This window comes from Triplophysa rosa, linkage group LG22, assembly GCF_024868665.1.
Source record: "Triplophysa rosa linkage group LG22, Trosa_1v2, whole genome shotgun sequence".
Taxonomy (NCBI): domain Eukaryota; kingdom Metazoa; phylum Chordata; class Actinopteri; order Cypriniformes; family Nemacheilidae; genus Triplophysa; species Triplophysa rosa.
This window is the reverse complement of record NC_079911.1, coordinates 17,461,356-17,488,360: the sequence shown is the minus strand read 5'-3', so window position 1 is coordinate 17,488,360 and position 27,005 is coordinate 17,461,356. Positions and strand designations below refer to the sequence as shown.

The 27,005-nt window shown below is 38.7% G+C and overlaps 3 protein-coding genes across 6 annotated transcripts; 2 read left to right on the top strand and 1 right to left on the bottom strand.

Annotated features, from left to right (window-relative positions):
• Positions 1-990: 990 nt before the first annotated feature.
• On the bottom strand, positions 991-17,995 carry clip1b (CAP-GLY domain containing linker protein 1b). Of its 3 annotated transcripts, none has more exons than XM_057321270.1 (22): positions 17,863-17,995; positions 16,578-16,737; positions 15,742-16,193; positions 15,545-15,669; positions 15,266-15,467; positions 14,985-15,182; positions 14,656-14,759; positions 14,508-14,568; positions 13,158-13,262; positions 12,584-12,712; positions 12,049-12,165; positions 11,418-11,475; positions 11,004-11,212; positions 10,867-10,920; positions 7,152-7,237; positions 5,014-5,125; positions 4,876-4,919; positions 3,886-3,946; positions 3,094-3,250; positions 2,893-2,945; positions 2,701-2,813; positions 991-2,619 (listed from the first exon to the last, which is right to left on the bottom strand). In XM_057321270.1, exons 2-22 carry the CDS (start codon positions 16,663-16,665, stop codon positions 2,391-2,393), a joined length of 2,757 nt encoding a protein of 918 aa, XP_057177253.1. In that variant the 5' UTR covers positions 16,666-16,737; positions 17,863-17,995; the 3' UTR covers positions 991-2,390. The 3 variants fall into 3 exon arrangements, with proteins under 3 accessions (XP_057177253.1, XP_057177252.1, XP_057177254.1); XM_057321269.1 differs by having other exon boundaries at positions 15,742-16,232; positions 17,863-17,994; XM_057321271.1 differs by lacking the exon at positions 13,158-13,262 and having other exon boundaries at positions 15,742-16,232; positions 17,863-17,993.
• Positions 17,996-18,762: 767 nt separating this feature from the next.
• Positions 18,763-22,989, top strand: LOC130546207 (dual specificity protein phosphatase 26). Its single transcript, XM_057321344.1, has 4 exons — positions 18,763-19,020; positions 20,141-20,348; positions 20,618-20,829; positions 20,910-22,989. The coding sequence occupies exons 2-4, from the start codon at positions 20,170-20,172 to the stop codon at positions 21,110-21,112; spliced, it is 594 nt and encodes a 197-aa protein (XP_057177327.1). The 5' UTR covers positions 18,763-19,020; positions 20,141-20,169; the 3' UTR covers positions 21,113-22,989.
• A 948-nt stretch (positions 22,990-23,937) lies between these two features.
• LOC130546212 (RING finger protein 122) lies at positions 23,938-26,012 on the top strand. 2 transcript variants are annotated; one of them, XM_057321351.1, is made up of 6 exons: positions 23,938-24,188; positions 24,606-24,779; positions 25,249-25,294; positions 25,391-25,432; positions 25,519-25,601; positions 25,727-26,012. In XM_057321351.1, exons 2-6 carry the CDS (start codon positions 24,670-24,672, stop codon positions 25,839-25,841), a joined length of 396 nt encoding a protein of 131 aa, XP_057177334.1. In that variant the 5' UTR covers positions 23,938-24,188; positions 24,606-24,669; the 3' UTR covers positions 25,842-26,012. The 2 variants fall into 2 exon arrangements, with proteins under 2 accessions (XP_057177334.1, XP_057177333.1); XM_057321350.1 differs by having other exon boundaries at positions 23,939-24,188; positions 24,627-24,779; positions 25,727-26,011.
• The last annotated feature ends 993 nt before the right edge of the window (positions 26,013-27,005 follow it).

Genomic DNA, 27,005 nt, shown 5'->3' with positions numbered 1-27,005 from the left:
GACTTTCTGCGCGCACGCGCTGCTCTGCTCAACGGTTTTTTATGTGTTTCGCGGGAAGTCTCGCGTGCAAAGCTGAAACAAAACAACTAACCAACGATTGCGTTTATGTTACGTGAGAAAAATGGCAATATTTAGAATATTTTGAGAGGGCCAGGGATTGATTTCAGCTGGCTGCTTAGATTAAAGGACCTAAATTATTAAACAGGCCGCTTCTGCTCATTTCAGAGACGTTGAACAGCATAAAAAAAGATTTAAAGAGATGTGAGAAGTGGTGATGACCACTCTGCTGTGAAATTGTGAAACTATGAGGGCTGCAATTTTGTCTTAAGGTACTTAAATCTTTATTTATTCAAAGCAAAGTTTATCAAACTGTTGTATATTTAGATGGTAATATAGACTGAAAATCATTCATGAATAAGTATCCTATGTGCACAAAATGGTTTGATGTAGGCTAATAATTGCTAAAGTTTATCTAGATGGAAATATAAGACTGAAAATCATTGAGTATGAGCACAAAATTGTTAGATTTTATAATGACTTTAAAACTTTTGGATACTTAAGACTGTGAATTCATGTAAACTGGGACACTTTAACATTCAGATAGTATAATATAATATAATAATACAGACTAATAAAGGCACATCTAAGACTAAAACACTTATTTATCAAGATCAACAGTTATCCAAATATGAACAAAACCTGTTGAGGAGAAGCAATCTCTTTCTCTTCTAGACACATATGGTATACATTTTTGTCTGGCCAACAATAACAGGCAAAGAATCTTGTACATAAATTAAATAGAGCGATGAACTCTTGACTTGGACCAAATTGCAGCCATTCAAAACAAAATGACATCATGGCTGAGCAAGCATCGGCCAGTTTCTTCAGAAAATGTAACTAGTAATTGTTTGAACTATTAATCAATACAAGGAATGTTTATTGGGTCAGTATGGTCAGTACTAGCATACACAAAATTAATCTGAAATGACATCAGAAGAATTTGTTGGACATTTTTTATTAAGTTCATTGGAACAAACAGTACATAAACAGTTACAACAGTTAAACACTGCCACAATATTTTAGTAGAAACAGATCCTATTTGCAATGAACACTTTTTTATCAAATTATTTTTAAACCAGAAATAGTCATAAATATTATACATATAGTCTTGTGCACTACTTCATTGCAGTTTATTAGGTTGCTAAATAAACTTTGTTAATATGACATAAATATTACGAGATTCAATATGATCCTGTGCATTAAAGTTGTGCTTTAGTGAAGGCCTATTCACGCCAACTATACTACACAAATGTAAAAAATATTCACAAAAATGTTTTGCACCCAAATTGTTCTTTGTTCTCTGAAGACAAGTCGAAATACCTGAAAGAAGCATATGAATAATTTACATAAATTAATCAAGAATCCATAAGAGAAAGAACAAGTTCAATCGGATAATCTTGTGCATATTCTTCATAGCTTGGTGTGAATAGGCCAGAAATCTACAGGATATAACATAAAAATACACAACATTTGTGTCTCATTATCACGATTATATTTGACAAGAACTCAGTTCTTAAGAACGGCAGCTCATGTGCTGTATGTATTTAAAGTGAAGAGTGCAATAAGTTTAAAGTGGTTAGCTTCATCTTTGTTTGGTGCACTGGTTTTTGTGTCCGCAATAGCAGTCCATTACGACTTCTCAATGCTGAAGTGTGTCATTTTTGTCTCAGTCTCAGTTTTATGCGCAAGTAAATTATTAGCTAGCCATAACTAGAAAGATGTATATTTCTTGATTTTTAGTTGTTTTAGCTGTTTGCTTTGTCTTATTTTAAATCCTATTTAAAGTAAAAAGTCTGGTTTACAAACATTGGCCTACAATCCCTGATGACCTGCTACATTGGCCAAAATATTCGGCTAACAACTTTATTGTCTTTATTGTTTACGATCTCTTTAAGATATTTTTTAGACAAAACTGCATTAAAAATGAATTAAAAGAACTGCTTTGTTTGCTGTTATTTAAGCAGAACTGTTAAAAAGCAGTATTTTCTCAATTCTATTAGCAAAGAAACTACAAACAGCAGCTTTAAAAACACACTTAAGTATCGCTAAACAGCTTCCCATTTTTCCGCTGGTAATTCTTCATTGGATTAATGCACACACAACAGTTGAAAACACACAAAACAACACTGAAAAATCTCCCGTCATTAAAACATTTGAAAGACATGAATGCAGCATACCCTAGCCTTCAGACGGACAGGTGTAAAGGAATGTACAAGAGGTCTGAATGTATATATAGATATATATATATGCTGTATACAAAAATAGCGTATATTCTGGTGGAAAGCGATCTGTGCATTGCCTGCTCTCAGGCGGAGGGGCCGAGGGGGAATTCAGAAGGTTTGGTCATCGTTGCAGGAATCTTTCCAGTGACCGAAAGCCTCACAGGTGTCGCAGTAAGGCCGTTCACCACCGCGGCAGCCATGATAGGTGGTGTGCGGTGGAGAGTCTGGAGACTGCGTCTGCGTGGGACAGTCCTCTGTGTCGTGAAGGTCGAAGCAGTCGCAAATGTCGCAGAAAACACGTGGAGGAGCTTTCTTCTTCTTTTTGACATCACCAAGACTTGGAATAAATTAAACAGTTTGATTGTATAAAACAACTCATTTATATAATAATAGCAATATAGCTTAATTTCTAACTTACCCATCGTTTTCATCATTGCCGTTGAATTCGGTCAATGCCATTTTCTTCAGCTTCACATTCAGTTCCTCATTCTTCCTCTGGAGATCCACAATGACCGAGTTTAAGAAGTTGATCTGATCCCGGAGGAAAACACGGCAGATTAGACTTTCAGACATTTAGACATAAGAGCAGAAACACTGAGGAGAGCTGTACCTGTCCCTCAGCAAACTCCTTCTCTCCTCTCAGCTGCTCCATAGCAGCATCACCTGATGTGGGGGAAAAAAATGTTTATCCACCCGACAGTTAATTCAACGGCACACCGTGACTTCAAAATAACTGAGTAAAGACTGAATAAAATGTTGTGATGTTTTAGTCAGTAGTATGCTAGTGTTTCACATGCGTTCTTAAACTGACCTGAGGTGATGACTTCTCCGTTTCCGCCCGGCCGTCCCTCCAGCTTTTGTTCCAGACTGTTCACTCGACTCTGCAGATGGGCTTTGTCCCTCTCTAGAGATTTCACTGCTGACTGAAGCGTTCTGGCCATGGCATTTTCCCCACGCAGCATTGCGATCTGAGAATTACAAAACCTCTTTTTACGTCACAGATTTATTCATCTCTAAACCTGCCTCAACACGGAGAAAAAAGAACGCTAAGTCACTTCATAAGATGCCTTTGCTACCAAAAATAATGCAACAAATTTAAAGAAACAATTCATAAAAAAATTGAAACGCGAAAGTTTGGATATATATATACTGTATATATATATGCCAAGTGAGTAAGTAATTAGACACTAAATATTAATTTTCAATAGTTTATTAGCTCAAATATTTTTAGCGGTTTTAAGCTAAGGCACAATGTTCAAACTGGACGTACATGCAGTTATCATTTCTAGATATCATTTCATGTGTTATTAATTAGCCACATTTAAATAAGTACTATACTGCACTGGTGAAGATGACACACAGTATCTGGAGTGTGTTATCTGTTTTGGTAGTGGTTATATTTACTAAACAGACCTCGGAATGCTGCGAATGACCAATCAGAATCAAGCATTCCAGAGAGTTGTGTAATATAAAATAAATCTACTTAAACATATCATTATCAATGATTAAAATAGCATTAATTGATTGCAGAATGACTTCATTCACATTCCACAATGGATGAACGGCAAAGAAAAATGTGATTCAGCCAACGGTTCAATCTTACCTCATTTCGTAACGTCTGGAGCTCTTTGTCTTTATCTGACATCAGTGCATTGGAGTTCTCCCTGTGAGAACAGATAACAGCTTTCTATGACTGGAATCCATTAGATTTACAGTCATGTTACGAATGCCATATGCACTCTAAAAGCACGCTCGGCATCATCTCCCTGCAGTGCTCCGCTGATTAAAAGCTTACTAAAACACAAGCTAACAGAAAACCCGAGCCAAAAGCATTGTGTTTCTGCATTTTTTTCAACTTGTTTGTTTTAATGCTAACAGAAACAGTCTTGTGAATCTTAAAACATGAACATAACTCCAGATGTATAGATGTTTACATTTACATTTATGCATTTGGCAGACGCTTTCATCCAAAGTGACTTACATTGCATTATACTATACATTTGTTTCTAAGTATGTATAAGATGTATAGATTGTTTCTAAGATGTCCGTTCCATAAGAAACATTAAAGGTCCAGTGTGTAATTTTTTGTAGGATCTATTCTAAAAATGCAATATAATATAAATAACTACAGTATGTCTTCAGATATAAAGACCTTATAATAATGAAGGGTTATGTAGTGCTTCGAAAGGGAGGGGTGGTTGCAATTCGCAACTTAACACTAGCTGCCGCTAAATTTTATACACATGACCTTTAAACTAAAGATGCTTGTGTCCTCAAATTTAGCTCTCATTGTAACCATACCAGAGCAGATTTCACAGAAATGCTTCAGAAGTTCTAGATAATTCCAGAAAGGGTCTGTGTGATGAGGGAGGCGGGACGAGAGCAGTGGGAGGATGAGAGGAAGACTCTTCCTCCTCCCACGGCTCTCGTCCCGCCTCCCTCGTCACAGTCTGTTTATATGGAGAAAAAAAATCCACACGCAGAAATGATGATCGGGGGTATGATTTTCTAATAGTGCATCTAGTTATTGCTCCTCGTAGAATGTGATTGAATAAAGCAAACACAGCATCAGAAATGTGTAATATCTTCTTACCTCTCTGTAATCTCTAGCTGGCTGGTCAGAGATTCATCTTCAGGCTGAAATAAAAAACATGGTTCAGAGAATGACACAGCCGACAGAAGACGAGCGGATCTAACAGAGCTGTAAGCAAGAACACAGACAGATAAACACCTTCTGCTGCATGTGGACATCCTGTCGACTCACGTTCAGGTCCAAAGCCAACTTCCCTTTCTCATCCTGGAGCATCTGAGACTTCTGATTGGCTGCCAGCTTCAGCTCCTCACTACAGACAGAATGAGAGAGAGAGAGAGAGGGGCAATGTTTTTTTTTAATCAGTTGTGCAATGAAAGCAGTGTTTTGTACTTAAAGTGTGTGCTCCAAAAAATCCCAGAGAAAGGTCACCGTCATCCTCCTCATGAGTAACGAATGAACCAATCTATTTTTACACAGAATGCATTATGATGCAGGAATAAATCAAATCACACGCGCTCAAAAACAGCATCTGGTGTCAAGCCAGAGTCGAACCTTCGGCGTGAAATCAAACTGAAGTCTCCGTATAACAAAACCGAAAAAGACAGAAAGATCTACAGTCTGAAAGAGCCTCATCGTTTGGTTTCATGCAGCTGTAATTAAAGCATAACCCAATATATTATTGATTTAAAAATAGAGGCAAGAACATTCGATAAATTGAATCTTATAAGCAACACTGATAAATATTCATGGGCGTCTAAAGTTCAGTGAAGCAGAACGACTTCTGAAAGGATTGCTCACGTGGAGCGGAGACCGCCAGACAGAGAGACGGTTACGTAAAACATCCCGGAGAAGACACTCGCATCTGAAAGTTCCCATGTACTGAAGATGTTATATTCAGTAAAAGTCAACATTAAATCAAAAGTGATCATATTTACTTAACGTACACTCACTGTCACTGTTCTTTTTTTGTGAACAAAATTGGTTATTCTACAGAAAAAAAATAAGATTTTTTTTAAATATAATATAATTTTGATAGAAAATAAGATTTTTTTATCATAAAGATAAAATAAACAATAGTGTTGGGGTAACTTTCAGGATGATTTTTTTTCAAGATTAAAGATTTAATTGATTCTTAATTCTCTTCACTTTGGTACATTGAAATTCTAATTTTGTTCTTTCCTCACGAGAAAGACGGGGTGAAAGGGACCCACACAAATAAAAATATAAAATAAAAACACCCAATAAAGGACAGACCAGCAAGAATAATAAAAATAAACGTACAATACTAAATATCAAAAGTGCATTTACAGTATAATTAAGAGAAAAAAACGATTTAACACTGACAGCCAATCAAAATCCATTTAAAGTGTGAACCTATAGCACTCAAGCTTATTATAGTTGGTGTGGACGCTTTTACAGTTATTGTTACCGCTATTATTTTCGGTGTGAATGCACCTTATGCCCTCCTATATATCAACCACCTGTCTATACAGTGACCACTTCCACCCTTCCAAAAGATTTCATTGTTGTTATAAAAAAGAGGACTGAAATTGAAAGGGATCAGAGCAAGAAATGTCACAAGCCAGATTCAAACTCACATCACCCGCATGCGCTCAATGCATCTCCAGGCTGTGGTACCATACGGACGTTATTCTTAAATCAAAGCTGTTGTTACTGTGATGTCATCCTCTGACTCACAGATCTGAGTAAATCACCATCATGACATCACCACGGTATTCAGCCAAGAAATTGGAGATCCTTTTATAGCACTAACTATCAAGACACAACTATTCATTTAACCGGACAGTTAAAGCCGGTGTTTAATAGTCACAGCTGTGGTCTGCTGATGAGCACACGTGGTCGGACGCATTTCAACTATCAATAAAACTGATCAAATGTGACCCTGGACAACAAAACCAGTCTTAAGTAGCACGGGAACATTTTTAGTAATCGGCAAAAATACATGGTATGGGTAAAAATTTACGATTTTTCTTTTTGCCAAAAATCATTAGGATATTAAGTAAAGATCATGTTCCATGAAGATATTTTATAAATTTCCTACTGTATATGTATAAAAACTTTATTTTTGTGAGTGGATGGCCTGCTACAGTGCCTCAGATTAACAAATTCAAAAGCGATTTTCTCAATATTTAGATTTTTTTGCACCCTCAGATTCCAGCTTTGTAAATAGTTGTTGTTCCGCCAGATAGTGTCCTATCCTAACAAACCATATATCAATAGAAAGCTTATTTCTTCATCTTTCAGATGATGTCCAGGGTCACAAATGGTCTCAAATAAATAACAAACTGAAATGCATCTAGATGTGCATGTCTTACATTTCTTTGCAGAGGTTTCCGATGCGCTGCGTCTCTGAACTCAACTGCTGCTCGTACTGAGAGTTCTGATGCTTCAGGGTCTCAACCTGGATAAGGCAATAAAAGACGAATAAAAGAAAACAGAGAGAGGCAAAGAGAGAAAGGGAGGGTTATAGGAAAAACTATTCAAAACGAAATACTATAGTGTGGAGTCTGGTGACAAAGAGCATTAACAAATCATCTTGTTTGACAGTCAAATGATCTTTTGCACCCTGATGTGGTTTCATCAAAGCTCCAAGAGGACAGAGCAGCGTTCATTCTGGAGCAAATTCCACAAATCTTTTCTAAAGATAATGGGATTTGAAATATTCATGGTTGTCAGGGTGTTGAAAACAACTGTCCAGAACCACTTTTGTGCTTATGGGTCGTGCCGAGTGGGAGTGACGATTAAAGGATGTCATTAACAAACAAAATTAAACAACCACTTCTGCAGAAACACACAAGTAAAAACATTCAGTTTACATCTCTGTTACAGCAACAACACGAAAGATACAAACCGCCAAATGTTTTTTCTTTGCGGCAGCTCGTGTTGTTTTTCGTCTCAAATCTAGAATGGCACATGCTTCAAATTAAACCAGGCATCAAAACATTAACATTGATGCATAGCTGTTGTTTACTCTAGTAAATTCAATAACATCAATTCAGAGTTTTTATTATATCAAATCTAATTAGTATTATGAATATAGATGTCATTACTATTATTATTATTGCCTAAGATTAATCACTTTATTCTTTTTTTCACTGTTGTAAGTTTCTGCTTAATGTCTTTATGTCAATGTTATTCTTTTTTTTTTATGCTAATATTGCCTGATACCGCTGTGGTTACACACATGCATCGCTACAAAACTGAGATCTTTACCTGACAGAGCGGAGTATAAACACAGCCTGTGTAGTTCTGTTGAAGCGTTGTTATATCCATACCGCTGTAACCCTCCTGCTTTCTCTGAACAAATGTGCCCTATCAATAATACAACCCCTACGGCCCCCAGCACACACCGACACAGAGAGAGAGCCTCCTAAACACACTCTCACGTTCGCACTAACACACGCTCTGAAAAGCATCACACAGGGCAGCTTCATTATGTAAGGACGTGAAGCCCCGCCCCCTCTGTCCCCGCCCACCGCCTTCTGCTGTTCTCTGTCATCCAAACGTTTTCATCCTCCACGTTCATTCATTCAGCATCAGCTAGCAGTCAGATCTCCATCTCTCTGTCTCCGTGACGAGAGAATCCGTGAGAATCTCTAATGACATCAGCTGGATGTTTCGTCAAAGCTGTTTCTTTAAAGCTTCAGCACAGGACGGGTGAGAGATCTGCGTCATCCGTGAACATAAAAGGAAAGAACACAATTTGGGCCGACCTAAATTAACTTTGCTGTTTCAAACCTTGAGGGGACGAACAGAGTCAAACTTAAAGTGATAGTTCACCCAAAAACACAAATTCTGTCATAATTTATTCACGTACCTCTCACTAATGCTCCTTTTCCCACCTGCAGATAATCTTTAGGAATTCAAAAATTCCAGTAATCTGAACGCTGAACGGCAGAACACCTGCGGACTACAATAACACTCCAAAATAACAGTGATTTTTATGATCTGTGAGCAGATGGTAAACAGAGCTCAGTTGGCAAAGCTTCTACATCTAAAGAATCTCAAATCAAGGCCGTCACATTATTGTTGCTAATATATAAATGCATCCCAGCATGAGGTCTGCGCTTCATGTGCGAACGTTTTTTACCAAACTGATTTATATGGCTTTAGGACACTTGAAATATATGCATGAATCACGTGGAGTTAATGATGATTTAATGATGCTTTTGCACTCTCTTTAAAGGGGTCATATGACGCGGCTAAAATGAATATTATCGTTTGTTTTAGACGTAATGCAATGTGTCGACACGATTTAAGGATCAAAAACGCTGTATTTTCCACACACCGTGCATGTTTGTATCTCCTCTTTGCTCCGCCTCTCTGAAACGCACAGATTTTTTACAAAGCTCATCACTCTGAAAACCGAGGTGTGCTATGATTGGCCAGTTAACCGGTGCGTAGTGATTGGTGGAATACTGCAAGCGTGTGATGGAAATGTAACGCCTCTTACCATATTTGGAACATCAGGTTCCAAAGCAATTGTACTGACTTGCGTATACATTTGGGCGGTCTTAGTCAAATCATACCACGAACTGACGTAGATTTGTGGGGGTGTGGTTACACGAGGCGTTTCAGGCAGGTCTGGGGGGGCATTCGCTTTTAGATAGAATGCATCTTTTGTTCCCACACTTTCATTTTTGCAATTTTACGTGCATGGGCAACTTATAACACACTAAAGACACAGAAAAACACGTATTCGCGCCATATGACCCCTTTAAGCTCGAAGAGACATTAACTTACATTGTAAACAAAAAAAACAGAAAAAGCTTCCAAGGACAAAGAAAGCCATTAGGGTTTGAACGACATGGGGGCGAGTAAATGACACTATTTTCATTTTTCCATAAACTAACCTTTCAACATAGCAGCATGAACCAGCAACAGCATCTGAATCTGTTTACTACAAAAGCCCAGATTCACTTGAGTACAACTGATGTAAAAGCTCCACTGACACTTCGTACAGATGTGCTGTATGTCCCGCGAGCAGAAATCTTATCTGATTATATAACTTCACGTATGAGAGAGCAGAACATGCTTTACGTGCAGCCTTCAGGCGGTCAGCGACACGCCACACATGCGTAAACAAACCGTTGTCAGAAGCATTATGTCATCAACAGGACTGTAATACTAGCAAAAATCTTGTTTTTATTTGGCATTCATTGGTTGTATTTTTGATTAGCATTTTTAGTTATAATCACGAGAGATGCAAGGCAAGCGTCACTATTGGGTTTACTTTTAACCCCCCCACCAAGTATTAAACTTCACCACGTTATCTCAAAACGTGTGGCTTTAACGTTTAATAGGAAAAATCTTTCTGTAAATCAGGCCACTGGGCAGTGAGCACTAACTGCTGTATTCTAACACTGTCTCTACACAGCGACACGACATGACAAACGGCTTGTTCTTAATGGGTTTGTTGTGTCATGTCGTGCCGCATCCAGTGTAGACACAGTGTAAGTGATCGAAGGCCTAAGGTGCACAATTCTATGGAGGACCAAAACGGCAATAATAAAAAGAAATTAAATAAATAAAAACATAAATAATACATGAAAAAAATAAAGCATTAACAATCAAGTTAATTAAATAGAAATAAATTATCAATAAAGGAAAAAAGTTTTTAAAAAATCAGGATTTAATTGAAATATGATTTGTTTTCATTTGGTTTCATTTATTCACTTACTTACTACTATCTTATAGACAGCTTCAGTGGCAACAACATAAACAAACATCATGTGGCCCAAACTTAACTTCCGGTAGACCTCGGCAAAGAATCAAAAACTGTTGACTAGTTTTAACTTAATTTAAAACAATTAATATACAATAAAATACTAATATAAGTTAATATTAACATAAATTAAATATCAAATAAATGATTATTACCAAACAAAGACCGGAAGTTATCTTCGGGCCAGGTGCATGCGTCCGATGAAACCGTCTATTTTTGCATGTATTGTTTATTTATTTATTTGTATTATTTTCATGGTTCGGTCCTCCATAAAACACATGATGTAAAACATAAATCCTGTTTACCTCCTTCTGCTGCTCTTTGTTTCTCTGTGTCAGGTGATCCAGCTCCTCTGTGGACTGTGTGAGAATATCCCTGGTTACACAACTGCCTTCATAGTATGTACTGTATGTTCACTGATGCTCAGAACTCTGAAAGTCACCTGGGTTTGATCTTTGTAGGCCTTCAGTTCAGCCACCTGTCGTTCCAGATCGACGTTCCTCTCTGTGGATTTGTTCAACTCTCCTTCAGTTCGGCCCGTCTTCTCCTTCATCTGGCGCTCTCTCTCCTCACACTCCCTCTCCAGCTCCTTCTTCTCCTCACACACCCGGTCCAGCTTCTCTTTATCTGCTGTAACATTCTTCTCCAGCTCTGTCACCACACACACAGATGGAGGAACATCACAGAGAAACTTGTGCAGCAATATTTGTGTCAAAATGATCATTTCACCTAAAATAGAAGCTCCGTTCTGTGTTCTGTGTCTTATCTCACGAGCATGCAAAAACGTGCAGGTTTGCAATGCAAATACAGTACACATCAGTTATGTGAAGCTTCGCGTGTTTGATGTGAACGTTACCTTGCACAGTTAGCATAGCTTGATTATTTTCCTCTGATGCCACGACAAGCTTTTGTTTCTAGAATCAAATAGAATAAAAAAAGAATAGAATTAGTACCATAAAATCACTGTAATGCACAACCTCATATGTCTTAGTGCTTTAAGTAAGGGATAATCCATGGCTAGCCATGCATTAAAGGATTTTATTGCACTATGGCGAGACCAAAACCACCTAGTTGCCTCTGTGAAGTGCATTTAAAATCCATTAATGCATGGATAGCCGTGGATTATCCCGCTTATACCCTGGTCACTTGCAAAGTTAAAGCTGTTATTGATGTTTATAGAGTAATTTATCAGTTAATTTCAAATATTGATCAAACTGACTGGGACTACCTGTGCATTAAATGGTTTTAATGCACACCTTCCAGCCAATCAGAATCGAGTATTCAAACAGACAATGGTATAATAGAAAAAATACAACATCATGACTTTGTAATGATGCATCGATAATTATATAATAATTCACTTATATAAAAGCAGTTATTAGATCAACATATGGGCTGGCGAGACATCTGTATGCCTGAATTATTCAAACTTTCTGTCATGATGTGAAATAAAAGCAGGTGTTTTCAGGTTTGTAAATGAGACGTACCAGATCCTGTAGTTGTTGTTGGAGAGAAGTGTTCTCCTGCTCAGATGATGCAAGTTTCTGCTGGAACAGAAGCATCTCTTTATGTCTGTTCTCCAGCTCGCTGTTCAGCTCTTTGATCTAGAAAAACACGAAACAGACTTTAGGACGAATAACAGCAATGATATAAAAGCATTCCGGAGTAAACTGAATAAATGGAGCACAAGCAGATGTCATAATGCATCTGGCGTAAACAGAAGTTTGGCGTAAAGTCCGGACCGGTCTAAAAAAAAAACATGTTTGCTGCTGCGGCAATGACACACTTCACCTCAAAAGAACTTTCTGCAGGTCAATTGGAAATCAAACCTGAAGCGGAAGGATCCTTCTCAAACAAAACATGATGCCTCACAAACTCAGAAATACATTGTAGTAGCCTGGAAACGTCTCAGAGGACTGACAACAATTCTTTTTTTTTCAAGCGCATTTAATTCTGACATTTTTTAAACTGAAATCCTCTCTTGAATGTAAAATTCACACGAGTGAGGAGAAATGAAGTGACCTTCTTGTCCTGTAATGGAGGTGAAGCGGATCCGGAGGTCTCGGCTCTGAGAGTTCTCATCTGAAGCTGAAGATCAGCCACCTCCTTCTCCAGCTCCATGATCCTGGAGCGCTCAGACACTGTGGCCACCTACAACACAACACAACATCAGTTATATAAATCAACATACAACAACACCGAAAAACCGCAAAACTGCTGTAACGTGATGCATTTTTTGTAATGTGATGGATTATCAACAAATGGGACTTTATTATATCCACTGGCATGTGAATAGTGGATATTACATCCTATAGTATTAAAAGAAACGAATGCAAGTTTTCCATTTAATGCAAATCTTTAAAGTTAAGTAAATTCAAATATACGTGCAAACCGAGCAGTATGTCCACTGTTAGTAGTGTATAACACTCTGATGACTTTGTTTTCTAGTGTTGCTTTCCAAAAAAACAAATAACATCAAAAGGACCAATTTTAGACCTACCTCAATCCATCACGAAATAAAATAAAGAATAAAACCCCTTCACCCATCTAAACGATCTGACCGCAAGCCAAATCTCTCTCTCACGCGCTCATTTACCCGAGTGTCCTCTAACTCTCTCTGGAGTTTATCTGCTTTGGTCTTTTCAAAGAGAAGACTCTGTTCAAGTTCCTTAATGTGGGCATGCTCCAGTTTGGTCTGCGTCTGTTAGTAGACAGAAGAAGAACAGAGAAGAGAGAGAGAAACAGCAAGAGCACGGTCACGTGCAGGCAAAAGCCAAGTACCGAGAGCTTCATGCGGATCTTGACATCATCCTCCTCCTCGTCTACGGACAAAGACAGCAGTGACACAGACACAGAGCGGCGACACCATGAGAAAAACAACAATGGTATGATGTGTGGCCCAAAGAGCCAGGTGGAGGGTGTCCATACATGAAAGAGTGAGTGAAAAAGATGACGAACGCATGAATGAGTAAATGAAGCAGGGAATCTGCGCTTGTGAAGTGTATGTTTTCCCAGAATGCTTTTATAGAGCTAAGCAGGGCTGAGCCTGGTCAGTACCTGGATGGGAGACCTCCTGGGAAAGCTAGGTTGCTGCTGGAAGAGGTGTTAGTGAGACCAGCAGGGGGTGCTCACCCTGTGGTCTGTGTGGGTCCTAATGCCCCAGGATAGTGATGGCGACACTATACTGTAAAAAGCACCGTCCTTTGGATGAGACGTTAAATTGAGCTCCTGACTCCCTGTGGTCGTTAAATATCCCATGGCACTTCTCGTAAAGAGTAGGGGTGTAACCCCGGTGTCCTGGCCAGATCCCCTCCACTGGCCCTTGTCAATCATGGCCTCCTAATAATCCCCACCCTCTGAATTGGCTCTATCTCTCTCTCTCCTCTCCACCTATAGCTGGTGTGTGGTGAGCGCACTGGCGCCGTTGTACTGTGGCTGCCGTCGCATCATCCAGGTGGATGCTGCACACTGGCGGTGGTTGAGGAGAGACCCCCCTCATATGATTGTAAAGCGCTTTGGGTGTACAGCAATACACAGAAGAGCGCTATATAAATGCCTCATTCATTCATTCATTCATAGAGCAGATCCTTGGTTTAAAAGAAATCAAACAAACTAGTCCTCAAAGTTAAGTCACATGACTTTATTTTGGAGAACGGAGATTGAGAAGCGTTCAGAACAGGTCTGTGAGAATCACACTGTGTAAGCTCAGGTCAAAACCTGAAGAATGATTCATTCACCACCAGAGTCCATCTATCCGTTCTTAAATGTCTCATGAAAATCTGTGACTGATATCCGCTAATGCACTACTGTGAATTCATTCAAAATAAAACATGTTCAAATAAGAAAGAATGGACATGCAAACTGATGTGCTAAAGACGGACGACTCTATCGGTTCTCTCAGATCTGATTTCTCTGGATGTAAACGTGTGTTGTGGGGTTACTTTACCTCCAGGTCACCTTTGGTAATGCAAGCTTCTTCTACACGAAACTGCAGATCCTCCACTTTTCTGTACCACACAAAAGCAGCGTCATTCAAGGTGTAAAAGAGTGTTTTCTCATGTGAGAAACGAAGCGCATGTCAAGCTTAAGTTGACCTTTTCTCCTCCTCCAGTTGATTCATCAGCTCCACTTTTTCTCTGTCTGCCGTTTCCACGAGTCTGCGCAACTGATCCAACTTGGCTTCCATCTCGAGGGCATACTAAACCAAAATACAAGTTTTAAAACCCGAGATTCAAACACACCATCATTTTTATCACCGTACAACAATGGCTGGGTGGAGTTTAGTTTGCGCACATTCATTGCACATAAGATAAAAAAAGATGAAAAAGTGACGGATCTGGGATCTTCACACAAAGCCTCATATAGCTTTTGGACTCCTGAAACCATAACTACTGACCGTCAGCTCTGCGTTAGTTCGTCTCACCTGTTCCTGACCCTGTCTGAGAAGCGCCAGCTCATGTTGAACCTCTCCGGCGTGGCTGGTGGCTCTGGCCACCTCCATCCTCTCCAGGTCCTGTTCGACCAGGAGTTGCTCGATGTGCTGCTGCTTCTCCTTCAGAGCCTCCTGCAGCGCCGTGGTGCCCGAGATCTTCCGCGCGTAACGCACAGACGTCTCCGTGAGCTGGAGAGTTGAGAACAGATACGATTTCCCTCAAAATATGACTTTAAACTTTGGGAGAAAAGTGGACGGCGTGAATAATTTACCAGGCCCGCTCGACTGGGTTTGCCTCCGACTGAGGAGGCCATGGAGCTGAGGGAGCTCACGGAGGAGGCGCTGGGGCTGCGCTTCAGGGTGGACCGCGGTCTTGAGCTTTTGGATTTGGCCGGCGTGGTGGACGGGAAGCCGATGCGGGTCACTTTGTGCGTGGGAGCGAACAGGCCGTACTTGGGAAGACACTGGAAATACCTGAAACATAAAAATGTGCTCAGCTAAAAACGACTTGTTTATTTTCCCGACAGTTTTATCTAACACGCAGCTCTTACCTCACACCCGCCACTGCCCCGTCGTTCTTTCCAAGCGGCTCATCTAATTCAACACCGCACCATTCGCCTTTGGCAAAGTCAGTTTCACCCAGAAAACGCACCACGCCTGCCTTGGTTCCACCCACCTTAAAGTCACACAATGAAACGTTAAATGAAAGAATCAATACGTGAAAAGACAAAGCAGAGACGGTTCTTACCAGAACACGATCACCCAGTTTAAGTTCCCGTTGTAACTTCTTAGCCGAGTCGGCCTCGGACAGATTCGAGGTGGACCCGCTGGCGGCTCTGGTTAGGTTTGCTGAGGTTTTGGGTGCATTAGCGGTTTGAGTATCTGGAAGAGCTTTGGGGGGAGTGGTCTGGCTGGTGGAGGTCTTGCTGGCCGGCGTCTCCGTGCCATTGGCCTTAAGCTCCGCCACAGAAGTGTGAGACAGTTTGGAAGGGCGAGTGAATATCCCTCGCAGGTCCTCGCACTGAAAGTAGTGAATCCCGGCCACAGAACCGTCATTTTTCCCTATGGGTTCATCTAGAACGATACCCGCCCATTGACCCGGTGCAAACTGAGTCCCGCCGATGAACTGCACGTAGCCCGGTTTGTTTCCATTGACCCAGACTCTTTCACCAACGGAGAAGTCTGACTCTGTGTCTGGACCTGTATGAGAGGTTGGAGACATCACCGCTTTGGGGACGGCTGAAATCACCAAACAACAGAACCTTTTGTGTCACATGTAAGCAAGATCAAATTTAACACTTGTCAAGCAGCAAGGGGGAGCGAAAGCTTCGGTGAATAAGCAAAAATGAGGCTGTTAACTTTATTAGCTATTAAAATATCATAAATGATTCTGCTAATGTGGGTGACAAGAACAATTTAAATCAAAGACATAAAAACCCTCATCTTATGAGAAGATCTGTCATGAAGTGCGTCCTTTCTAAACACTTCTACCATTATTGCTTGTTTATTTTTTTTAAACAGCAGAAAGCCAAATAATCCGTCACGGGGACATTAGAATATTGTTTCACAAATTCAGTCAGTCACCTGCAGTGGGTGAGGTCTTGTTTGGCACCGCAGCTGGTTTTCCAATCTTGGTGGGCGGTTTGAGACCACTCGGCTTTGCTGTACTCATCTTCTCGGCTTTATACACGTGAGTGTGCTATTCCTGCAGGGTTTGAAATTTCACCCCTTCCTGAACACTGACCTGATAGAAGCCCAGGAGAGACAAAAAATGACTATGAACACGAGTATGAAGTATTATTACCACAGATCTAACTAAATATACAATATCATATTCATCAAAATATTACTACAGTTATTGTGTCATAAAACTATGGTATCTTTTTATACCACCTTCAAAAAGTACTGTGGTCACATGGTAAAGTGATTGTGTTTACACCCTGGTTCTGAATTATTACCATATTAATGTACAATATTCAAATTACCATTAACATTGTCCTCGAAAATACATGAAAAATATTATGGTACTACAATTCTCTGGATCTAAAACATAGTTAAATCATGGTTATCACAAATTAAGCATTATTTTGTGAAAGAAACCATAGTTCAACCTGGTAACTGTGGTAAAACTGTGATTATACAAATGATAATCCTTTAGAAAACTATGCTTACCACACTTTTACTATAAAAACATGGTCAATTTTCTTAAAACCATGGTACCATTATGGTCATTTGTTAATGGCTTTGTGAAAGGGATTATGAAATTATTTCCATTTAACATAAATCTAAATAAGTACAGCCAATAATAATCACGATATTTTGACGGCAACTATGGTTACCATGGTAAATATTTATGATAATGACAGTCTCATTCAGACTCAACTGTTACACATGTGAGGGACGAACCTGTTTTACACACTCTTTACATTATAACATCAATACTTGTTTTGCCACATACTTATAACGTACATCTTCGCGGTTTTACCTAAATATTTAAAATAATTATTATGATTAGACGTAAAATAATGTAACGTTAGATGACTTTGTGTACAATATCGAGTTTGTAGTTAGTAAATAAATATTTTACTGATTATTTTGCTAAGCTAACCACCACGAACACTTATCAAAACAAAGACCCTGAACGGTTATATTTCAAAGATACTCGTGAATTTAACATTTTATCCGAATAAAGACTGTTTTGAAAGCTTCGTTGTCAGTCAGAAACACATGATATTTGTGTTTCCATCCGCTCATAAGAAACATGTCTGCTGCTAACGTTACGCGACATTAGCCAAAGAGGATACATCCTCTACATAACGTACATACAAACAAATGAGCTTTAGAGTATAAAGTCATGGTGTTTTCTTACCTGAAGTGTTTTAATGTGCAGCATTTCTCTGTGATAAGGAAAATAAAGTGATTTACAGTGTGTGTGTGTTTACATGATGATGATCTCACAGGAATGATGTCGATGATGATGTTAGTGGGTGAGGCAGTTCAACACAAAGCTGCGCACCCAAACACTCCTTTCATGACTGTGATCTTTGACAAAACACAACGATAATGTGTTTAAACATCACAAAAAATGTGTAAATAAACGTTTATGAATTTATGCGTTGGGACTTTTGTTGCGGAAGACGTTTGATGATTAAATCACTTGACTGCCCTGTTCGGCAAAATGCAAAGTTAAGCTGGAAGGTGGAAAAAATTAAATGACTGAGGGTGTAGTAAAAAGACAAAAAACAAAAAGATTAAACATTTTGTAACAAATTCTCTGATCAAAACAGATGATCTGTGGGGGAAAACAACACAGTACACCGGAATGTTTTCATTGAAAAGCCTGAAGATATCAGTGAACTTTGGCGACCACTAGTGGTCAGAGCTGAATGGTGACGCAAGTATTTATGAAAGCATCTGTCAGAGCGCGTTTAGCTACGCATTAAAGGTTCATCCCAAAATAAAAGTTCTCTCATATTTTCATCACCTTCACGTTTTTTCTTTTATAAAACAAATATTCAACACTTTAAATAGGTCCCAGATTTCAAATAACCTACTCCAGTGAGTTAATAAATGTCTTATAACAGGAATTATGTTTAACGACAACTATTATTTTTTTTAACTTATTTAGCGAAATTAAAATATAATACTTCAAATGTATGTTTACTAGTCTGTACATTCGAGAACCTGTGACATGCGTCTGTGCGTTGCGTTTGTCTGCAACATCTGCATGACTGCTGCATGTGCATTACTGTAATATCCGAGAGGGCGCTATACACACAGCATGCGTTTGACATGGACAATCTCAATATTGTGATATCAGTCATTTATATTTATATAACGAAACAGGACAGATACTGCAGCATGCATCACATGGATGTTGCGGTCTGAATGCATTAATGACATGCGGCTGTGCTCGTGCATGTTCCGCATGCAGATACACACGGGCTTCTGTAATACGCGGGAACACATCAGAAAATAAAACGACTCAGAAAAGGATTTGTTTTAGATCGGAATCCGCCCATTTAAGGTAAGAATGAAAGTCTTTATTATTAAAGATCGATTTCAATGGCCGCATATATGAGAGATTCGCTCATGAATGTTTATTGTATTGGGTGGAAAGACGTTATGATGCGTTTTATTCCGTCATTTTAGACGGATAGATAAAAAATAATTTGATAAACAGATGTGGGAAGACCTGCACTTGTGGATGTTTTTTTGTGCTGCCATTGAAGACGTGCGGTTGTGTGCGTTCCTTGTTTTCTCTTTTATTCATGCTTTAAATGATTCATTGTCACGTTCAAATCTGGATTTGTTTGTACATTTTATGCCTGTTTCAACGATACTATCAATCCAATAATTTCTTTATTTTTGTTACATGAAGCATGAATACATAAATCATATTACCCACTGAAAAACAACTGGCATTGCGATTTTTGTCACAAAACCTTTTATATATATATATATATATATATATAGTATATATATAAACTATTATATACAATATTTATAAAATATATATATATTATTTTTCTTTTGTTTTTATTAATATTCAATATTCTTCTACATCTATTACTTAAAAATATGTGAATCAATTTATTTTTGGATATTACGTTATTTTTAATTATGATCGTATTATCGTGGTAACATTTTACATTAAGGTTCAACGCATTAATGTTTCTATTATTATAATTAGATTATGTAAATATGATATTATTTTTGCTAATGTTAAGGCCAATATAATTGATCTATATTCATTGTACATTAACTAACGTAAACAAATACAACTTTTGAATTCAAAAAGTGTATTAGTGAATGTTGAAACTAACATTAACTAGTGTTCATTAATTCTGTAAACTGTATGTAAACAAAAGTCACATGATTTTAAAGTGTATATGGTGCGTGTGCGCGCGCGTGTGTGTGTGTCCACATGTTTTTATATCCCTGTGGGGACCTAAACCTGAATGCACACCAACACATGGGGACCAAAATTGAGGTCCCCGTGGGCAAAAAAGCTTACAAAATTGTACAGAACAATATTTTTTTAAAAATCTAAAAATGCAAAAAGTTTTCTATGATCTTTAGGTTTAGGGGTAGGGGTAGGGGATAAAATATACAGTTTGTACAGTATGTGTGTGTGTGTGTTACAGTAATAGAGTTGCAGTACAGGTGAGACGGGATGGCTTTCATGTCCAGATTGTCCCGGTCCAGGAGTAACTCCAGATCTCCCAGCAGACGGGATTCAGAGAAGGGATGTCCTGTACTAACTGTTGCTGAACTTGAACGTCTTCTGTACACTGGAAAAACCGCCTGTAACCACGCTGATGAAGTCTGGCCAAGACTCTACATAGGTGACCAGTGAGTAACTCTGTCTCTTCATTTTCAATTTAAGAACCTTCATTGGCATGATTATGTTTATATATACACACACACACGCACACACACACACACACACACACACACACACACACACACACACACACACATCGCACATTATAAACAACACACAAAGCATCATTCATAAACCTCTCTCTGTCCCTTTAAATTTCATTTTTTAGTTTTAATAGAAGTATTGGCACAACAAAAATCTATAGGCTATTGTCAAAGCATTTTCCCACTTCTTTCAGAGATTTTGCCTCAAACCGTAAAGAGCTGGTAAAGCTCAGGATCACACACATCCTCAACTGCGCACAGAGTAAATGGAGAGGAGGGGCTGAGTATTATGCCGGCATGAACATCACGTATCACGGCATCGAAGCCCACGACTCACCCTCCTTTGACATGAGTGTTAACTTCTACCCCGCGGCTGAATTCATCCACAGAGCTCTCAGCACTGGAGGTGAGATCATATTTATGATTTAATGCTCAATGCCCTACTACACCTGAGACGATTTTAACAGGAGGTCTTTTATTTTGTAGGAACTGTGCTTGTGCACTGTGCTGTCGGCGTGAGTCGATCTGCCACGCTGGTGTTGGCCTACCTCATGATTCGCCAGAACATGACATTAGTGGAGGCTATTAAAACCGTGAAGGACCACCGAGGTGTCACTCCGAACCGTGGTTTTCTCCGTCAGCTCAGCGCTCTAGACAGCGTGCTGCGCGCCAGCCGAAACACAACATAAACCCACCGGAAGTGCTTGAACTTCTCTTGAACTTTTCTGGCCCAGGCATTGACCTGACAAATGAGAGCAGAGAATCTTTACATACCGTGAGTTTATATCTGTCCTCCTGTGCTCAGAGATGCCTTATAACATCAGGACCTCCAGAAATGTGCGCAATGCCTTATTCACTCTTACCACTTGTTGCTTTTATCTCAGTTTTTACTTGACTTTGAGGTGACCAACACAAAGAAGTGACACCATGAAGTCTCTCAATGATTCCTTCAGCATACCACTAGCATGTAAAAAGGATTTTCCAAAATATTAAACAATTGAATTAAGAGCTGAGAAGATTCGCTGGATTCACCTTATCTTAAAAGATAAAGCTGATTTATTGATGCGCTTAAAACAAACACAAAAGAAGATTTTTTTGAGAAATGTCTCCGTGGTTTTGCGTTCATATAATGGAAGTCAATGGGATTCAGTGTTGTTTGTTTATCAACGTTCTTCAAAATATCTTATTTTGCAGGAGAAAGAAAGTCAGGTTTGGAAAGACATGAGGATGAATAAATAACCTTTCTCTTTAAAGGGATACTTCGCCCAAAAAATAAATTCTGTCATAATCTTCTCACCTTCGAGTCATTTCAAATCTGTATAAATTTCTTTGTTCTGATGAACACAAAGAAAGATATTTGGAAGAATGCTGGAAAGCAAACAGTTCTGGGGCACTTTTGACTACCATTGTTTTTTTTCCTACTATGGGAGTCAATGGGGGGCAAAATCTGTCAGGTTATAAGCTTTTTACCCAAATATCTTTCTCTGTGTCCATCAGAACAAAGACATTTATACAGATTTGGAACAACTCGAAGGTGAGGAAATGATGACAGAATTTTCATTTTTGGGTGAAGTATCCCTTTAAAACTGCTCTGAACAACACACAGGGCGACAGGCGAGAACCCTTTCATATTTTCACGATTTAAAAAAAATAAGAGCTTTTCCTCTGTATTATTGGTGCAGTGTTATTGTGATATAAAAAGTATGTTGAATGTTTTTCAATGAATAATGTAGCTGTGCACACAGGCTGTATATTGTGATCGAGATGAAGCTCTCTGGTGACCTCTGCTGACAACATCAAACGTTTAACACTCCCTTTCATCAGGACTTTTACTTTTCTTTTAATTTGCTTTACATTGTCTGCATTAATATTTAAAAAAGCATTTACGTTAAGTATTCTACGCGTCAGAACTTAAGCTTGTTTTAGCTTGGTATTGCATTATATGGTAGCTACACGAAAGGTGCATCCTTCTCATACTCACAAATCCAGCGAATCCTTGAGTGCAGTACACTAACAATCTGTAGCTGTATGAATGACAGTGTTCTACTATTCTTGTCATTTGTATTAAATACTGCTGTTTATTGTATTTATCTATAACCACTCCGCAACAGCTTGGACTTAAGCTAACTACTGCCAGGACTCCGTCCACACAAGAGGGAACTGAACTTCACACCAATTTGTGTCTTAATAATAGTGTCACAATGCAGTAGCTTAAAACACAGATCAGGTTTGAAAGAGCGGATATCTACAACCCTACAGAGAACCCTCAGTGACACTTTGGCATTTACTTTTAAAAAAGCAGCAAAAATGTATCAGCGATTTAACTTCAGAAAATGTAGCCACTGTTCATTTTTACTTATTCAACAATAAAACATTTTGTGTAGACCTGTTTGTTTGACTTTTATAAGTTATATATAAAATCATTGTGGCAAGAAGATACTAACTAAACAGTCACCCCAAAAGTACTTCCACAAGTATTCTTCTAAAGTCTGTCATTGTATTATATAACAAAATATCAAACCATGTTGCATTTAAATTCAAATAAGGGGCAAAATTATAAACATTTAGGTGCTTTTGTAGTGTATGCTTATTGAAGTCACATTGTGTGAATGTTGCACTGGGGTGATACATGAAACTTCATTAAACTCTTGTTTGTCAGTTGAATATTGACACAGAACTGCTGCTGTTTGAGAAAATAAAATTTGGTGGAGGGAACACAAAGCATTTACGTCATTTAGTAGGAATTTGTGTGCGAGTTATAACCGGCTGACCATTAAAATAATTTTAGGCAACACCTAAAATTATTTATCTTTATTGAAATAATGTTCTATAGAAGATAATCAGAGGAACAGCTTGTCTTAGGTCTGACATGAATAATAAATGATTCACTAAGGATGAAATGAGCAAATATTGACTGTAATGCTGTCTGATGTGAGATCTGTCTGTCAGCAGGGTGTGAACTGAACTGAGTCAATATTTCTGTCATAACAATATTTCTGTCCTAACATGCCTTTTCAAATGACCTTAAATGTTACAAAACTATACGAACTATTCACTTCACACAACGTGATAAATGTAGGGCATATTCTTTTTAAACTTTATTTGTAAAAAATAAAACCTTTAAAGCATTTGGATTGATAATGACATTACATAAAATGAAAGCCATCCTAAAAACAGCAGACACATGAAATATCTTTCTTCACGATTAAGCGCCTATTAAATAAATACCATATACATAAAGCAAAGTTTTTGTCAATTGTACCAAAAGGTAGATTGTTTTCCACAGATATAAAGATTTTTTACGATTCTTTAATATTATTACGAAGCAAAGCTGTTAAGACATCTCGGCAACTGGAAAAAAATCTTTAAAAAGTTGTTTTTTTGTTTTGTTTTGTTTATTTGCATTGTACAATTTTGTACTATTACATATTGTAATTTACCCTATTGATGAATAAAAAAAGAAACTTTGATGTTTATAACATGCCCGATGCTGTTAACCCCGCCCCCTTCGTGTTGGGCGGGGTTTATGAGATTCTCCGGCTTTGTGAACCTTTGTGATTGTGTGACTGTTACATTATTTCATCTTCTCGATGCCGTCCGGATATTATTTACATATTTAACTTATTCACGTCGTTACCGCGTGGTTATTGTAGATTGAATAGATGTGAACAGTGATTTTGAGTCACTTAAAGGTTCCGCGAGACACATCAAAACATCAGAGTATGAAGAAGAAAACACACTGAAGACATTCAGCAGCCTGTGATGGTGAGATTTCTGTACATCTATAACACCAATGTTTACACGTTTCTCTTATTTATCAACTTGTGTTTTCCGAGCCCGTGATATGTAAAAGATTGGTCTATTAAAATAAATTCTGCTTTAAAAGATCGTTGTTTCTAAACGTTTTCTAAAAGTTTGTTTGTTATCTACATAAAAGAAATAGCGTAGTACACTTAAGTATTTACTGTAGTAAAATTCCCAGATACTACAGTGTTTATGAACCTTACCATAGTCAACTAAAGTAGCCTATCTACTACAGTTTATCAACTCACTGTACTAGAGAATACTGTAGTATAATTAACATGTATACTACAGATTACTGTAGTAAATACTCTAGTATCCTACATTTATTTAGTCATATGGGATAAAGGTGTTTATCTAGTAAACCCGTGTGTCTGTGAGTTTGTTGTCTTGTGTTTTCAGGGCTGTTTTATTCTCAGGAGATGATATTGATATTGAAAGCATTATGCCTCCAGTAACCTCTCAGGAACTTCCTCTCAACATCTATGTGGTCATTTTTGGCATGGGGATTTTTGTCTTTGTATTAACTGTGATATTCTGCTGCTTCTTCATAAGGCAAGTGTCAATGTCTCATTGAACAGATAAGGATAATAACTAAATCTTGAATCTTTTTTAATATAAATAATATAGGCTAAATATAAAACCACCTCACTGCCTGTCATTGTACGTAATGATTGGAGTGTAAATAATGTATTGTGTATCAGACTGACGGTCTGAGAGCACAAAGCGCTTCCTCTGGCCTCATGCACTTCCTACCTTAAACAATTCACAACTAGATTGTATCTCAACGCTTTTTGTCCACAATGCTATTTTTGACCAAAGGCTTTTGGCTAATGTTATGTCAAACCCCCTCCCACAGCGCTCTTTGTGTTTTACACATGTATGTGCGGACGGTTATATGTAGAGAGCATGATGGCTGAACAACAACGAATTTAAAGAAATCATATTGTAAACTCACTTTTCAATGTACAGCTTTTCTCACAATGCATCACATAAAGTCAACAATCTTCTGTGCCTTTTTCAGTAAACTGAGACATGAAGCTCGGAATGAGAGAGACGGTTACAGGATGGTAAGCGTGGAATCTTTTTATACAGGGATCTTTAGAAACTGATTTGTAGTGGCTTTGAAGTGTGTGTGGAAAACAGATGAAGTTGTTTGTATACAGGTTGTTTTTAAAGACGACACAACAACGTTACATTCAGACGGGGTACGTACGTTTTTTGATCGTTTAAAATATCTGAAACATATTTTAGCCGTTCAAGTTCGGATTTTTCCTCTCGTCCGTCCTCTCAGTTAACATGTGCGGTCTGCTTAGAGGACTTCAGGACAAAAGACGAGCTTGGTGTGTTACCGTGCCAACACACCTTCCACAAAAGGTCATTCACACAGACGCCCATTGTCATGATAATTCCACTCTTAAACACATGAACATCGTTCGCTTTCCAACAGATCTTAGTGTAAATGTGTTCAGTTCTCATGTTGGACTCACCGTCTGCTGCAGGTGTTTGGTGAAGTGGCTGGAAGTGAGATGCGCCTGTCCCATGTGCAACAACCCCATCAGCACGGCTTTGGGTCAAACACACGGCCCAGAAAACCTACTGGATGAACTGCTTTAAAAACACTGCATGCGGGACACTCAGATGCCTTTTCAATATGAACGACTTCTCCATCTGGAATCTAACAATCCAAAACAAAGGCTGCCTATTTAAAACACTGTTGTTGTAAAAAAACACTTGTCATGTTAAAAATAAAAATGTTTACATGCAGTTCGAAGTGTGTTTTGTTGATATTATTAGGATTGTGGAGAAAAACCACACTAATGTAATGCAATAGTTTAGATAACAAAATAAATGGGCTTGTCAGCTTTAAAAATCTTGTCAATGCAGTTCACAGCAACATGAATACACATGAATAACAGTTGACTTTTAATTTGATGTTTGTTTACTTTTGTACGATACTGTGTCAGGTCCATAGACTGTCAGTGCGTTCCAAATGGGATATATCACCCTCCGAAGGGCACTTCGGAGTGAAAGCAATCATGGCCGCCATGTTGAAGGGCCGTTGCAAACTGAAGTGCTTATAACTGGCCACTTCAAAGGGCCCTTCGGAATGAAGGATTTCAAAGGGTTCAACTTAGGGACACTTCGGGTCCCTATGATTCTTTGCGTGGCGACGGCGCCTCATTACGGGCGCGGGATGATGACGTAGAAGGGCACTTCAAGAAACAGTTCTTTGATCCCCTACACCATTCAACCCTTTGAAGCTCTCACTCCGGAGGGTAAACCCTTTGAAGGGCTTAGGGATGAGCCCTTCGAAATGGAACGCAAGGTAAATAAAACATGGACGTAGTGTCCGTGACATCACCCTTAGGTTTGTGAAGAGCAATTTTGAAGCCTAAAGTGGGCGGAGCTGATTGTCGCCATCTTGGCAGCACCTGCACATCACTCCCAGATAATCGAAAATGGGCAAAAAGGCGGGACGTGGGTGGAGCTGAGGTGCCTGGTTGGTGACACCTTTTTTTTATTTAAACGGAGTTATAAAAAGTCACCCCTCTCACAGTTGTCATGAAGGGCAAAATTAGCTATAGAGACCAAAATCATTTTTTGGACCAGGCTGTAAACATGTTTTTCTGCTATAAAGTTGGGCATTTTAACATCTGCTCTGTTTTGGAGCCAGTTTCTAGCTGCCAGTCTATGAATTGCAGTTTAAGTCACTTCCGTGCTGGTTTCACGAGAGACCGGAAGGTTGCCGCTTGGTCAGGTCAGACTATAGTGAAGTGA

Excerpts from the sequence above, each read along its gene's own strand:
- LOC130546207 (XM_057321344.1), top strand. The coding sequence starts at position 20,170 with ATGGCTTTCATGTCCAGATTGTCCCGGTCCAGGAGTAACTCCAGATCT. Across the intron at positions 20,349-20,617 it reads AGACTCTACATAGGTGACCA|AGATTTTGCCTCAAACCGTA; the intron begins GTGAGTAACTCT and ends CACTTCTTTCAG. Across the intron at positions 20,830-20,909 it reads CAGAGCTCTCAGCACTGGAG|GAACTGTGCTTGTGCACTGT; the intron begins GTGAGATCATAT and ends TTTATTTTGTAG.
- clip1b (XM_057321269.1), bottom strand. The coding sequence starts at position 16,665 with ATGAGTACAGCAAAGCCGAGTGGTCTCAAACCGCCCACCAAGATTGGA. Across the intron at positions 16,233-16,577 it reads CAAGACCTCACCCACTGCAG|CCGTCCCCAAAGCGGTGATG; the intron begins GTGACTGACTGA and ends TGGTGATTTCAG. Across the intron at positions 11,476-12,048 it reads AACAACAACTACAGGATCTG|AAACAAAAGCTTGTCGTGGC; the intron begins GTACGTCTCATT and ends ATTTGATTCTAG.
- LOC130546212 (XM_057321351.1), top strand. The coding sequence starts at position 24,670 with ATGCCTCCAGTAACCTCTCAGGAACTTCCTCTCAACATCTATGTGGTC. Across the intron at positions 25,295-25,390 it reads AGAGAGACGGTTACAGGATG|GTTGTTTTTAAAGACGACAC; the intron begins GTAAGCGTGGAA and ends GTTTGTATACAG. Across the intron at positions 25,433-25,518 it reads CAACGTTACATTCAGACGGG|TTAACATGTGCGGTCTGCTT; the intron begins GTACGTACGTTT and ends CCGTCCTCTCAG.